The following is a 15962-nucleotide window of genomic DNA, read 5'->3' as shown; positions in this document are numbered from 1 at the left end:
CCCTGTTTGATATTTTTTATATGTAAATCTTTTTTTCTAATCAAACTAATGGACATAACATAACATTGCAATGTATTGAAACTGAGTATGTTTTGGGGGAGAGAATTCTGTGCCATGATAGACCAATATAAAGGATGATTGAAAGCCTCTGGCCTCTAAAACGTTGATACCTGGTTAGCCTTACACTCATCACCCAATACTAGAAGGTATTGTGTCTGGCCACAGAGCGGCTCTCTTTTCTTGATGTGTTTGAGGTGTATGTGCAACCACTGAGCACCTGTTTGCAAGGCGATTGCCCTTGAAAGGAGGGAAGGGGTGGCTATGTACAGAGTATCTTAGCTGCTGGACATAAGCAATTCTTCATTATTCAGAGGTTATTGATCATGTTGCTGGACTGCAGTGCTTCTCTCTAGCAGGAGGTAAATCAAAGAAAGTGAAAGTTGGTTCTTTGGTGACAGCAGCTTTTATGGGGATATATTTTTCACCATTGAAGACTATAGGAGATGGGAGTTATTTCTGTTTTAAATATTGATGATATCCTCATTTCCTCTCTACTAATTAGTTAATTATTGCTCTGTTGATAATTATTGGCTCTATTCTTGTTCTTCACTTTGGTAATTCCATTTGTTTTACCTGGTTCTCATTTGTAGTCATTAGTCCAGCCTCTTCATTTTAGATATTTATTCGGTATGTTTTAGTGCAAAATTCTGAGGTCTGGGAATCCAGAGACCTGGTTTTCATTTTTATTTTTCGGTTGCAGGTTCTGCTGCTTCCTAACTGTGACTGTACAATAAATATTTACTTGCTTTGAATCTCAATTTCCTGATCTGTAAAATGAGAGGGTTGGATTAATTAATCCCCATGGTCTTTTGAATTTTGTGTCTGACAGAGATTTTGTCCAATGATTTGTGTTACAAACATGACCTAGGTATAAATACTTTTCTATTATATTCTGTCACTGTATTCTTCACAGCAGTGGTTAAATCATTGGAAGTTTTCATTCTCATTCAAAACATCATCATTTGTTAATCATTGAAGTGTTCGTATTTTGCTTATTAGAGGTACAGATTACCTTGATATTGTAATTCCGATTAGCTGGGAAGATGCTTTAGGAGTAATTAGACAACATGGAGTTAAAGAACATAAAAAGGCAGTGCAAACGAGTGCTTTCTCTTCTTGCAGAAGGGGGTATTCTATTTCCTGATGCTTGAGATGATCTAAACAAAGAGATTCGTTTTATTAGTGGCATGGTTTCTTTAGCCCAGTACCATGACCTTACCCTCTTCAAAGAAGCTGCCACAGGGTGCTTAAGTAGAAACATACAGTATGATTTAGCATGCAGTTCAGAGGGGCCAAGTTCTCACATTGCATATAAGAAAGTTCCCTTTTTGTTTGTCTGTCTGGGCTATTTATTCATGTGTATTGGAAGAGAGGAGAAAAATACTCGTTTTTCTGTGTTGCAGGAGGATGGCTTGCCCTCATGCGTGTGGGTTTGGATGGGGTGTGTGTGGGGGGGTGTGGATGTGAGATCAGCCTTTTTTCAGCCATCTGTGGTCATTGAGAGAAGGGAGAGACTTTCTGTGTTTCTTTCAGCTTTTCATAGTTGTGGAATTTTAGGTAGTTGTCATACTGTAGTCAAAACATGATTCTGTGAATTTCTGGAATTGGTCTTTAATTTTTACATAGCTCTGTCTGGAACATTTCTGAGTACTTCATGAAAAGTGAGGGTCCATCCCCTCGGAAGAACAGGGTAGGCGTCAGGAACACTGAAACCTGGCCCCGTGGGACCCTGGTGCCCTGCCCTTTGGCCCCAAAGCCAGACCTACAACCACCAGCACTCTAAATCCACCTCCAAACAACACTGAACCACTGCATGGGCAGTGCAAGTGCCCCAAAAACCCAGACCTGGAAAATCTCAGGTGCTGTATCCTTTCTCCCTCCTCTGAGCTCTGGAGTGTTCTAAAATTACATGACTTCTCTGTGTTTGGGTCACTTGATTAAAACTGGAAGCACTGTTTAATCCATAAAACACCCTGTAATGGAAAATGACTAAATCAATTTGGTTTGAAAATGTATCTTTTATGGTCTTTTATTGTTTTGTTGGGTTTTGACATGTTTTGGTGCCTGGTAAAGGAGTGGGAAGAAGGAGATTATTTTCTGCTTCGAAACAATGAGTGGCTAGGATTCTAGTCCTGGCTTTGTCTGTAACTAGTGTGATATTAGAAGAGTTGGCTAACCCCCCTGTGCCCCAGCTACCCGAGATGCCAAATATCTGCCCACCTTCCTAGTTTAGTTCTTGTGAAAGTAGGATGGGCGGCTCACACCTATAATCCCAGCACTTTGAGAGGCCGAGGCAGGTGGATCACCTGAGGTCAGGGGTTTGAGAACAGCCTGGCCAACATGGTGAAACCTGTCTCTACTAAAAATACAAAAAATTAGCTGGGTGTGGTGGTGGACACCTATAATCTCAGTTACTCAGGAGGCTGAGGCAGGAGAATCACATGAACCCGTGAGGTGGAGGTTGCAGTGAGCCGAGATTGCGCCATTGCACTCCAGCCTGGGCAACAAGAGTGAAATTTGTCTCAAAAAGAAAAAAAGGAAAATATTTCTGTGTCTTGAAAATGCTAAAGCCATGGTGATTGCTCAAAATAGTATGGCATTTAATATAAAATAGGTACCCTTAATAGCCCATGTGAAAAATTAAAAGGGTCACATTGGGACATTATCTTTAGAATTAAAAAGTTTTCTGTAACAAGGATTGAACCTAGGCAGGACTTTATACCAGATTGTGTTCATACTGAATGAGTTACAGATTTAGTCTATTTGTTCCTTGTTTCAGAGGAGTCAAGTGTCAGAATTTAATGGTAGTTGTAGGTTCTCATTTGCTATGACATTTCAGTCATTAGTCTGATTGGAGCATTCTTTATCAGCCCTGTGCTTCAAGAGGCGGCGGAAACCACCATCCTGTTGGCTTGGCGGACGTCTGCCTGCTCAGATACTGTGTCTCTCCTGGAGTCCCCCAGGGGCCTGGGGAAAGGACGAGGGGGCGGCCAGCTGGGCCCCCTGGGCTGGGGACCAGGAGCCCTCGCTCGGCTCGTTTCCCACTCATTGTGCGGTCCAGGCCCTATCACTCGAGAGGCCTGGCAAGGAAGTGAGGAGGAAGCCGGTGCCACCACTGGTTCAGAATGTTCCAGTGTCGGTGGAAAGTCTGAGAAGCAGCCTGGGTGAGAAGAACAAGACCTTATTGACAGGGTTCAGTCCTGGTCAGGTCTGTTTCACATCAGCTCTCTAAATAATCACAGCTCTTCCCACCTCAGGGATCTCTAGCACGTTTACCTCTGGCTTTTTTTTTTTTTTTTTTTTCAACATTTAATGTAGCTATGGTAGAACACAAAGCATTCAAACTTTTTATTCCAAGAGAATGAATAGAAGTGTAGTGTTGCCTGCTTCAAAACAATAATAGCCAAACAAAGTCCAAACTTCATACTTTACAGGGCTTTCCAACCTACTGCCAAATTATTATTCTTATTGTAAATATTTTTCTATTAAGCTGTTTTCTCATTGATTGATTTATAGGGATATTGATTATCCTATAATAACATTTTCAATGGTTGTGTAGCCCGACTTGGCTTGTCATAGTCTGAATTGGTCAGTGTCATCATCCAACTTAGATAATGGTCAGTGTCATTATCTGACATATATTTTAGATATGTAAAAACCGTAAGAATTGTAAGAATGGGATTAAAAAAGAATATGCCAAACATTTTCTCTTCTCCACATGAATCTGTAAACTGGAATATTTACCTCAAGACGTCAGAAGAAAATCGGCTGGAGATTTTAGGCCTGGCATGGTGGCTCACGCCTGAATCTCAGCCTTTGGGAGACCGAGGCAGGCAGATCACATGAGGTCTAGAGTTCCAGATCAGCCTGGCCAACATGGTGAAAACCCGTCTCTACTAAAAATATGAACATTATCTGGGGGTGGTGGCACGCACCTGTAATCCCAGCTGTTTGGGAGGCTGAGGCGTGAGAATCGCTTGAACCCGGAGGCAGAGGTTGCAGTGAGCCAAGATAACACCACTGCACTCCGGCCTGGGTGAAGGAGCGAGACTCCATCTTAAAAAAGAAGAAGAAAATCTGCTCCAGGTTTTAATGAACCACAGAATGTGTCCCTTGTATGCTTCGCCTTGTCATTCTGCCTGAATTTATGCACGACTTCTGCATTAATGTAGGAAACACTCACTTGGCAGTCCTTTCATTGTCAGGACCCATAGGGTGTTTCCAATACCAGCTTTTGGTCAAGTAATAAGAAAAAGGTTTTTTTTTTTGTTTTTTTTTTTTCCCCTGGACTATCTGGTAGGAGCTTTTGAAGCTCAAAGGGATATTTAAAGCCTATTCAAATTGAAGAAACCGAAGAAAACCCAAACGTCCCCAACCACTTTTGAGGACACGAATTTCCAGTGGTTGGAGCTTCCCATTTTTATCTTTTCATCTGAATGAGATGGATGGGGACCCTCTAGTTGGGCAGAAAGCAGAGGAGCAATTATGGGATCGACTGTAAAATGTTTAACCAATTTATTTTCTGAGAGAGGCTGGTGACTTTTTATAGCACCTCAGGAATGGTGATTTTTGTACTTTTGACCTATTAAATACTTTAATTATATGTCTTTCATGCTTTCCCTCTAAAAGTGGCATATGAAATATTTTAGGTCAAATGAAGACCCCTACCCAGAAATTTTAAAAAGAATTATTAAGAACCATTTGAGAATCTCTGTATTTTGTCAGACACCTTCATTTTAAGGCAGGAATTAGCTATATGATTTAAGATTAATACATAGGAAATACTTATGATTTTATAAAAAAAGAGAATATCTTCTTTTTTTAAAAGTTCGTATGTGTATGTGCATAATAATACAATCTGATCCCCATCCTGCTCCCTGCCACCTTAAAACCCTTTCAAGCCTTCAGTGATTTTCCAGAACCTTTAGGGTTAGTAGCCAGCTGTGGCCGTTGCCTGGAAAGGCCAGCCCTCCAAAGGTACTCACCTTCCTCTGCGTCCCCTGGCCTTCTTTATTCTACCATGGAGTCTTTTCCTGTCCACACTAGCCCTTCCATATCCCCAACCCACCTAGCTCCCATCTTATCCCTTCCCCAGTGATTTTTTTTCTTTCCCTCTGGAGACAACGTCTCCCTCTGCCACCCAGGCTGGAGTGCAGTTTTGCAATCATGGCTTACTCCAGCCTTGAACTCCCAGGTTCAAGTGATCCTCCCACCTCAGCTTCCCAAGTAGCTGGACCACAGGCACGAGCCACCATGACTGGCCAATTTTTAAAGATGTTTTGGGCTGGGCATGGTGGCTCACACCTGTAATTGAACAGTTTGGGAGGCCAAGGTGGGAAGATCACTTGTGTCCAGGAGTTTGACACCAGCCTGGGCAACATAGTGTGAGACCCCATCTCCACCAATGTTTTGTTTTGTTTTGTTTTGTTGTAATAGTGCCAAGGTCTCACTGTGTTGCTCAGGCTGTTCTCCAGCTCTTGGATGCAAGTAATCCTCCTGCCTTGACCTCCCAAAGTACCAGGATTATAGGTGTGAGCTACTGTGCCTGACCCCCAGTGATCTTTTTTAATGACCCCCCAGAATTACTAAGATTTCTGCTTTATGTTGCTATGACACCAAGGCATTCTGCCCCCATATTCTGTATGTTTCACACAACTAGTAAGTGGCAAAACCTAAACCCAAATCCATCTGATTCTGGAACTTCATGGTGTCTGTTGATGCATATCGCTTTCCTGGATTTCATTTTCATCCTCTGTCTTCTGTGAAGCTCAAATGAATACTGTTTGTGAAAATGCTTTGTGTATAGTGGAACACCATGTGGCATTTATCGACATTATTAGTGTTATTTTTATTTTAGGTTGCCATTGTCCTTATGTTAGGTAGCCTTTTAAATGCTTTTCTCAAAACTCTTCATCTAGACCACCTTTCTATCCCACTATGAGACTGACGTTTTGCAATTTTTTCTTTCTTCCCAGGATGGTTCCTACCTGGCTGAGTTCCTGCTGGAGAAAGGCTATGAGGTGAGTGAGTCAATGGGAAGCAGGCGCAGGCTGGTGGGGTTGCTCACATGCGGCGGCCACATGCTTCCTGTGCTGCTGTCCTCTGAGTGTGTTTTCCACTGAAACGCAGATAACAAATCAGAATCCAGGGAAGAATGTGTCTTTGGGCTTGTGAGCCTGCCAACCCATTGTGCTGTTTATCTGCTGGTGAGCACTGGTGGCTCCCCTGCACTTACAGTGTTCAGCTGTGGTGCACACTTCCCACATTCTCCGATAACACAGCAGCCTGTGCAAGCGAAGCTGTAACATGACTCTGGTTAATTTATGATGTAATGTGTTTCATAAGAAAGTCCTACTCACAATGAAGTCACTTAATTCAGAAATTACAGAGAGCAATAAAAACCAAGCTGATCGTTGGCAAACTTGAATGAAAAATTTATACCTGGAGGTTTTCCTTTCTAATAGGCAACCATATATTTTATGGAGCTGAAACTTTTAGGTTTGCTGCTTTTGTCGTTGTCTTCACCGTTTCCCCTTTCCTTAAAAGAAACAAGTTTTATATATTAATTTTGATGTGCTAAGTGTGTACAACTTAATTTTTTAAAGAACGTTTTTCAGATATATACATGTATATAAATTCATGCTATACAGAAAAAAAGAAACCTTTACCGTGGCTGTATGCTCCGATCTGCTTTATGAATGTTTACATTAATACTTTAGGATTGTCTGTTTATTCTAACTGTTGTGACATGGGGTCTAATGTGGACAAGCCAGTGGACACGGATCTTTAATCGGCTCTTTAGTTGGATTCATTGTTTTAAAAATGTGTAATTGGGGCAAATGGAAACACAACAGGAAATAATTTGGCATCTAAATGCCAACATTATTTGAAGACAAAAAGTTAGTTTTCTTTTAACTCATAATCTGAGAGCCTTGACTTTTAGACTTGAAGAAGTAACAGTAGATGTGTTTAGCACCTTCTGTACCCTGACCTAATAGCTAATGCTACGTTTTGTAATTATATCAAAATAAATGGATTTATGAAAATACATATGTATACGTATGTTCATATGCATAAGTTGCTTTAATAATCGAGAAAGAAATGCATATTCTACAGAGCAGAGAGTTTTAGAGTAGGTTATGTGTAGTACAAAGTGTTGGTTTTAGAGAAAGACTTATATTTATTCAGGCTAGATTAACCTAAGGCCTTAATATCTATTAAAAGGAATAACTTGGCAGAGAGACGCCCATACTGTGTTTCAGATATTTGGGACCAGCTGAGATATGTTTGGTGGCTAGAGAGGAATTAGTGATGTTGTTGTGTATTGAGTGAACCTAGAAAATGAGCTAGCTGAGCAGAAATCGCTGCACTTGTGACGATTGAGGTGGCATGTCAGAAGTGACGCTCAAAACCACGTGAGTGTTGAGATCCACTCTTGGGGGACAAGGTGGGCTGTGACTGGAGGTGAGGGTGGTGTTAACAGGCAGCGTCTGTGTCTAGTCCAGAGGAGGAGGGAGCACGGCTGTGCGCTGCAGTGATGGTGGACCCAGTGACAGTGACAGGGCGAGTTTGGATGTGTAGATGGCAACCATTCTCAAGCACCTGGTACTGTCAGTGTTACTGGAAAAGGCAGAGAAGCAGATCTCCATTTAGGTGTCCCTTGTTAAGGAACTAGCAGACTTCAGAAGACAAGAAGGATGAGAGATTTGCAAATAGATGTAACAAGAACCTAGGACTGCCTGATAAGCTGCACATGTTTTTGTGGTATTTGAAATTGTGAGAGCAGATTTTATTCTGATACAAAAAGATAATAGAAGGCCCACTTGGCAAATCATAGTTAATGGGAGGAATTTATCACTGAAACAATGGTTGAGAGAGAAAACAGGTTTAGGAGAGAGATCCGTAAACTGATAGAAGGAAACATGGTTGACACTCTAGCGGGAAAGTACACAGCCACAAAGCATAATCAGAAATTAGTTCTCTTCCTAGTCCAGGGAAAATGTGAGCTCTGCATATCATGGGACTGTAAGTGTGTTTATCCTTACTGTATTCAATTTTAATAGGCTGCTGTCCTCAATTTTAGGAGATTGGTATAATTGGAGAATAAACCATTAAGAGGAACCTGATGGTGGCACAGGCTTTATGTTTTTATGCTTAGGTCAAAGTAAATGTTAGAGTAATTTTTCAAATTGGCTGCATTGGAAAATTTCCCAAATTATCAGCTGCAGTCCCTGATTATTGAAGGCCATGAGTAAAAGAATAGGGTTAGTAGATTGCATGAATTAGGATGAGAGAGGGACGTATTTTATTATGTGTGAACTCGGGGTGGGGGGCAGTGGTGGTGGTCAACATCAGCAATTTTGGATGCTTTCAGACTTCAGACTCTCAGCCTTTAGTGTGCATCAGAATCACTCAGGCTCTGTTAAGACACAGAAGGCCGGTTCAGGGCTCTGGGAATTGTTCTTTCTAACATGACCCCAGTCAGTGTGACATTGCTTGCCTGGGTACTACAGATGGAGAAACCAGCACAGCTAAAGGTTTAGATGAGATCAGGTGATTGATTGAATCATATGATGAGGTTGAACAAGGTACCATGCTAAGACATTTTAAATCTGTGAGGCCTTGCTTCTCTGGGTTACCATATTATTTTGAATCTAGCCTTTGTATGAGGCATATTACTAAGGTCAGGAACAGCTGGAAACAACCTACTTAGGGATAGCAGAGGACAAACCAGGAACAGATAAACGCTGTGAAGAAGAGGCTTCATGCTGAGGCTGGTTGTTCTTTCTAGAAAAGAAAGGCACACTGGTTGGTTAGCAGTGGTAAGGCCAGCTGTGCATTTTGAAGCTGGGAAGCATGGGCAGTGTGGAGAGGCCACGGTCACCTGGAGGGGAGCATGCGGGAGAGCAGGGCCAGGTTGGTGGGATAGTGATGATGGGTGGTGTAGGCAAAAACAAACCCTGTGTATGGAATTCATGTAGCACAGTCAGACGCACTCCTTTACTTTTTATCCCATCAGAAAAGCAAAATGAAAGTACAAGTAACTTAGCTGGCCTTAAAGCAAAAATAGGCATTTGCGGATGACTTGAAAAGCAATAGCGTATACTAACAGATTGATTAATTATGGTTAATCACTTTGTATCACCTCACGCACATTTAGATTCCTGAAGCCATGGGGCCTCGCCATCAGATGCGGCCTCTGAAATCCACACATCTGATCATGCTCTGAATGAACCGTTTGAAGTGAAAAAGTGAAGGGTTACTTCTCACTGAGAAGAGACTGAATTTAAAAGTTTAAAGTGACAGTTTTTAATGTTGTTTGTTTCTTGAATTTTGCTCAGGATTAAATGTTAAGGAGAGCATAAGGAGAATAGATGTAACACTCTTTCATTCTTTATTACCTATAGGTGTCATCTCATAATGAGGAAACCCAAGAATTGCTGGGTTTTATGTACGATCACTCTTTGATTACTCTATACACTTAATTCTACACATTGCTGAAGTGCAGAGGATCATTCTCCTTTATCCCTGTTGACCAGCACAGAGCCAGAGGGGTGGACAAAGTGGTTAGCTCGCTGTGGCAAAGGAGCCTCAGGCTGGGCACTGGACATCTGTGTCTCACTCTTCCTCTGCCACTTGCAGGCTCCGTGACCCTGGGCAAGTCACTTGACCCTTCTGAGACTTAGTTGCCTTTTCTGTAAATGGGGATGATAAGCACACCTATCTCCTGAGGTGGTTGTGGAGATTAGATAAGACAGTATATGGAAAATACTTAGCCCAGTGGAGCTCTGTGGGACTCATGGGCTTATTGATATGGAGGTGGCAGAGTGACGTGGGGTCTAATGTGGACAAGCCAGTGGACACGGATCTTTAATCGGCTCTTTAGTTGGATTCATTAATGAGTATTCCTGAGCAGCAGGCATGTTCTGTTGCCTAGGAAGCTGGAGCTGTTTGCATTTCTTCCTGTCATAAGGGAAAATGGAGGATTGACAGAAATGAAGCTTTTTATGAAAGTGCATTCTAGTTCTGAGTGCGTTTCCAGCACCACTGTTAGCAGATAAACCAACAACACACTTTTATACCCATTTTGCACTAGGTACAGAGGAAAACCAGAGAAGTAAAGACAATGTTGAACCCTTTAAAAGCTAAAATCTGGGACTATATGAAATATATTAAATAACTTGGTAACAGCTACAACACAATGTATCAGAACTTAAAGGATAGGTAAATTGTGACATGAAGTATCAGCATAGAAAAGAAATGGATATAAGGATAGTCCCATTGTTATCTCTGGGAGATTTTTTGTTAGAACATGGAGTTGCTATACTTTCTTTCTTCATCTATGAGAATCCTTGAACTATTTTTCTTCTGGGTTGTTATCCCAGAAACCTTTATACTTTGATTTAAAAAAAAGGCGAAGCTTTTATGGATTTCATTTTGAAACTATACTGTGTGTTGGCAGGGTTGACCAAGTCTGTGTCCTTTAACATTGCCACTTACTAGCTGTGTTATCTCAGGCGATGTCCTCATTCATGGAATGGGACCGCTAATATTATAGTAAGGTTGTTGTGATGATTAAGTGATTTAATACATATAGAGAACGGTGTCTAGTACATGATCATTGCTGTGTAAGTGTTAGCTATTGATATTACTTAAATAATCTACACTTTTCAAAAGGTGAGTGACATCAACCATCCCTGGGAGTCATCCTTGCCTCCAAGAGAAATCTAGACACTAAGAATTTGAAATTCAGTGATAATAATTTTCCATTTTCTTGATCATAATTAATAAATAATAAAGCATTTCTGTTATGTTACCTGATCTGACTGTGGATTTTGAAGTTAAACCAACTTTGTTTTGAATGGAAAGAACTTGAAATTTTCCTTTTTATCACCTTGTTAAGAGGGACATGAAATTTGTCAAAAAACTCATTTTCATTTATTATAAGACCTCAGTGTTTCAGAACTATATTTTGTTTTTGAACTACTGTAACTTTGTAATGATTTTGATTAAGTTTATATAAAGCCAAATTCAGCTCTTTTATCTTTTCAATTTGGTTCCTAACTCCTCATATCTTTTTCTCCCAAAATCCTTATAAAAACAAACAAAAAGCTCTACCTACATCCCTTCTGTAAAGAGAAAGCCGCTAATCTCAAATTCTTAACTAGATTATGCAGTTTGCACACATTTTGGTTTGTCTTGAAGTTTGTATTTCACCTGTCTCAGAAGCAGACAGACCCAGCTTTCATTAGTTCTTAGAATAATACCTGCTGTCATGGATTAAGCATTTGGCAGGTCTTTCTTTCCCTGTGTACACATACCAAATGTTGGGACTTAGAGGAAATTAAAACACTTGATTTAAAAAAAAAAAGCAACCAGGGCTTAATGCTTGTGATTTTTAATGTGACAGTAAAGTCTTGGTTATGATTGGCTGTGACTTTGTATAGTTGTCTGCATTTTAGATGGAATGCATCAAAATCATTTAATATTTTTGTCAAAGCTTTTTATGTTTATATGTAATGAATATATATTAATAAATGGCATGTCTGTATATTTTGGGCTGTTGGAATATGTGACTTCCCCAGAATCCAGCAATCTAGAGAAGATAGCCTAAATAACACTATTGTTATTCTTTTCATTGTCAAACTTAAATTACTGTTTTTAGAATATAGACATTCTTTTCTATTTAATAAAACAGAGAATTTACATCTGAGAAATCTATTTCATAAATAACTTTGATAGTAAACACAAGTTTTGCTATGTATAAGTATATATGTGAAATATATAGTTTTTGTTAAAATTAAGTTTATAGAGCAGTTCAACTTTACAATTAACTAGCAACCTGAAAAATTGGAGATCATGAAGTAGAACAGATAAGCTTAAAATTAGTGTTTTCTCCACGTTTAAATTAAGAAGATATGTGTAGCCAAATCTCAATTGAATACTTCCTAGGGTTGAATGTTTGCCTCCTAAAATGTGAAACCAAGTTTGCTGAGTTCCTTTCCTAAAATATTTTCATGTTTACCAACTTTTCTTGGTTTCGTTCTTTTGGAAAATAATGTTGATGAGTGCTTTTCTTCCAAAGCAACTAACCAACAGAAATATTAACTGTGGGTGTGTTGTATCCTTTGCAGAAGTCAATTTCTCATGTATGCCATTTAAAATGATGACATTTCTTTCTGTTTGAAAGAAAGTCTTATATTCTTATAATTTACCTCCGTATTTGGAATATTCGAGTCATACCAAGGATTAATTTTGGTTTGAAATAGAAATGATTGAGTTAAAATATAGAAGTATATTCAGCTGCAAATGAACTTTTCAACATAAGAAGGAACACTTCTAAAATAAGTCAAGGATTAAAACTGCCACCAGTAGAACTGGAACTTGGGCAGCTGGTGACATAAGCTGGTGTTAGCATTGGCAGCACAAAGGGAGCAATCTTGACATGAGAAGGAAGTGGGACCAGGTCTGGAACAATTTCTCCTGTGTGTCAGACACAAATAGTCTTTTCTTCAATATCAGGCAAGTATGCATTACATTCCTGTTCTATCAACTTTCCCCCTGCCCCCCACCTATGGTTAAGTCAAGATAAAACAATTTTAAGAATCCTCTCTTCGTTTGAGTTTTCTTTAGGTCTTAAATCGAGTAGTACATAAATGTTGTCTCTTACCCGTGCTCTTTAGCTTTCTGACTTTTCTACTTAGCTGCATAGTAATATCTGCTCTCTGATTATGTCTGTGGCTCCAGAAATACATTCAGTAGATGCAAAATGCAGGCTCTGAGGCCACTGAGAAGATGTGATGGCCTTGTGCTCTGTGTTAAGCAGGCCACAAACGCTGTTTTACCGATACGGCTTCAAATGGTCTGTCTTCAGTTTCAAATGGAAAAGATATTTTTGTCAGCAGTTAGGCTGTAAGTGTGTGTGTTTGGAAAAGGAGACATTTGAGTATCTACAACTAAGCATGAAGTCACATAATTACCTGATTACGTTTGTTGAGATTGGCAGTAAAATCACTGGGGAAAGACAGAGGTAGGATGTTGGTAGCTGGTGGACAGTGGTTGGGGAGAAAGTAAGCAGTGGGACTATTTCTAATAATTTAAAATAATGCTTACAAATCATTTTTTTCATAAAGCTAAACATTAGCTAAAGAAGTTGTCTGTTAGTCCTCATTGCACATTTATCTTTCCACACTGTAAAAACTCAGGTCCATGGAATTGTACGGCGGTCCAGTTCATTTAATACGGGTCGAATCGAGCATCTGTATAAGAATCCCCAGGCTCACATTGAAGGAAGTAAGTCATTTTCTTTTTCTGGAATCTCTTTCTATAAGGTGTTTTCAGATGTTCCTATGTTCAGATAAGGTGTTTTCAAATGTCATTTTTTGTCAAAGCCCAACAAGTCACAATTATTTACCCATGAATTACTGCACTGAATACAATTTACATGCCTTGAAAACCTTCCCTGCTCACTGCCCTAGGCCACAGTGTCATGATGGTTTGGCTGTTAGAAGGCTGTGGAGTAGATGGCTTGGTGAGACCAAGGAAGGGCATGCCTTTGATCACCCCTCTGCAGGTGTCCTTATCCCCTCAAGTAGGAGCACTTCCATACGGGCAGTGCACCAACCCACTTTTTATATTCAGTCCAATTTAATCAATTTAAACCATCTTTGTACATTTAATTATTTTTAAAAATAATTTGTGAAGATAGGCCCAAATAAATGGCAATCAAAACTGTTCTAAATGACTGATCATTGTCAGTATTTGCAATTGTTTTGCTACTTTTGTTAATTTGTCTGTATGTAGCTGTACAGTTTATATAGCACAAGCAGACTGGTTTCTTGTTTGAGCTTATGGCAACTCCTGAGGTGGATAGGGAGACCCAGAGAGCACTTTATAGTTGAGGAAATGGAGACAGAGAGGTTATGAGTTTTCTGAGGTTGCGCACTGTGAAGAAGGCAGAGCTGGCACCAGGACACAGGGATTTTAACTCCAAGTTCAGCCTGCTTTATGTGGCCAGTTTTTCCAGCCAGCAAGGACGATACAGTCAGCTTGTAAACCATGTGTGGTTTTGTATTCACCCCTCAACCCCTGCATATTTGAAGGTTTGGGCTACTTGTATAGATAGTGACGGCATGAGGAAGATGGTGCAGTTGTCTACAGTAAAAGGCTGTCCACTTTAAGTCATTAAGTGCGCTGTCTTTGAAAATCATTATTATTTTTGTGCAAAGTTCAGAACAGTCCTGCCATTGGATGTAGATATAGATCAATATTATGTAAAAATGGTGAAAAGATCAAGTTAGTAAATCTCCCATCCACATGTGTCAAATTCTTATGCTAATGAAGTCAGTGTAAGGATCTGTTTAGATTTAGGAGTCATCCTTCAATCAATTATGTCACCACATCAGGCATTCAGGCAGGGCCTAAGGTTGATGTTTATAAAGTACTTAAAAATTACTAGATAAAAGTATCTAACGCAAAGAGAGCTGTCTTCATCATCATCAGTGTTAGATTTCTTTAGATGGTATACATGTTATTACAAGGTTTTCTTTTTCCCAATCTCATTCTTGCAGAACACATCTTACAACCACCTGGAGCCCTAAGATATGTTATTGTATAACATGTTCATGATACTGTGCTTTAAAAAAAGTTTTTCTGAGTTTACCACCAACATCTTTTACAGACGTAGGCACTATGTAGCTATCTTTCTATTGTTTAGGTTAAAGATGACAGTTAGATTCTGCTACTCCAGAACCACCAGTGCAGCATTTCCATTTTGACCCTGGTTTTCAGGCTTTCCAAATATGCATTTCAATTTTGATATTTTAAAAAATTGAGCTTATGTTGCTTTTCTCTATCTAATGGGATGTTTTTGTATCCTGAAGACATGAAGTTGCACTATGGCGATCTCACTGACAGTACCTGCCTTGTGAAGATCATTAATGAAGTAAAGCCCACGGAGATCTACAACCTCGGAGCCCAGAGCCACGTCAAAGTAAGCATTTTCATTAGGATTTCTCTGGCCGTGTTTCTGTGGCGTTCTGTATTTTACTTGTGTCTGCTGCTTCTCAGGACAGTCATATCATCACTGGTCTTAGTCTTCAAGTTGAATTGTCAGTGTTAGTTTATGAATCCTAATTGAAGTACTCATAGATTTTTTAGAAGTCTCTTGTCTGTTGTTGAACAGTATAATAAAACCTTACCACTAGTATTGAAATAGCAGTATTTGTTTATTTTGGGCTGTTTCCTGTAGCCGTGAGGCCCATGGATGTGATTTCTGCCATTTCAAATAACAGATTGTGAATTAAATGTTTTGTTAAAATGTTGGAAGATGTAACTAAGTAAAACCTTTATATCAATTTTTGGTAGCGTCTAAATTACTGGCTGAGATAATATTTTTGAGTCCCAATAATATGTTAAAATTAGCTGAATTAACTTTTTAATTGTGAATAGTGAAAATCACTGGAAGAAAGCTTTTTAGTCTCCCTTCTCCTCAGTGTGATATAGCCAATGTGGATTTTCTCCTCTATTCGCATTGTGGAAGGAATCACAGTAAACATCACAGGCCCATCCTTAGGGTTCTAGTGATCTGCTTAATTCAAGTTTTTGTTGCTGTGTCTTCCTGCTCACGTGAATAAGTGAAATCTGAAGCCATGAATGATAGGAGTTCTGTTTAGATACTTGTTCAGACAAGATGGTTAGTGGACCTTAGAAATAAAAGCAAGTAACTCTTAAGTTATAAAAGCCCCCCAAAATTCCAGAAAATCTATGAGTTGTTTTTTTTTTTTTTTTCTGTTTAATGAACAAGTACAGGAGTCTTAGAAAGTTTTTCTTAGGTGATTGGCTATTTTTCTATATCCCCAAGTTTGCATAGAATGGAAGCTAAATGCCTATTATGTATACCT

The 15962-nt window shown here is 39.6% G+C and overlaps 1 protein-coding gene across 3 annotated transcripts in view; it reads left to right on the top strand.

The window, feature by feature from the left end:
• Window positions 1-15962, top strand: part of GMDS (GDP-mannose 4,6-dehydratase) — a 682863-nt gene that overhangs the window by 121765 nt on the left and 545136 nt on the right. For all 3 annotated transcript variants that reach the window (XR_004031331.1, XM_030817234.1, XM_030817233.1), the window contains exons 2-4: window positions 6036-6080; window positions 13266-13353; window positions 14943-15052. Coding sequence is in view for 2 of the 3 variants with exons in the window: in XM_030817234.1 (XP_030673094.1) it covers window positions 6036-6080; window positions 13266-13353; window positions 14943-15052 (243 nt within the window). In the remaining variant the exon portion in view is untranslated. The remainder of the gene's footprint in view (window positions 1-6035; window positions 6081-13265; window positions 13354-14942; window positions 15053-15962) is intronic.

The sequence above is a fragment of the Nomascus leucogenys genome, chromosome 8 (genome assembly GCF_006542625.1).
Source record: "Nomascus leucogenys isolate Asia chromosome 8, Asia_NLE_v1, whole genome shotgun sequence".
In the NCBI taxonomy this organism is placed as follows: Eukaryota; Metazoa; Chordata; class Mammalia; order Primates; family Hylobatidae; genus Nomascus; species Nomascus leucogenys.
Note: the sequence above shows the minus strand (reverse complement) of the source record. Positions and strands in the feature narration are given on the sequence as shown.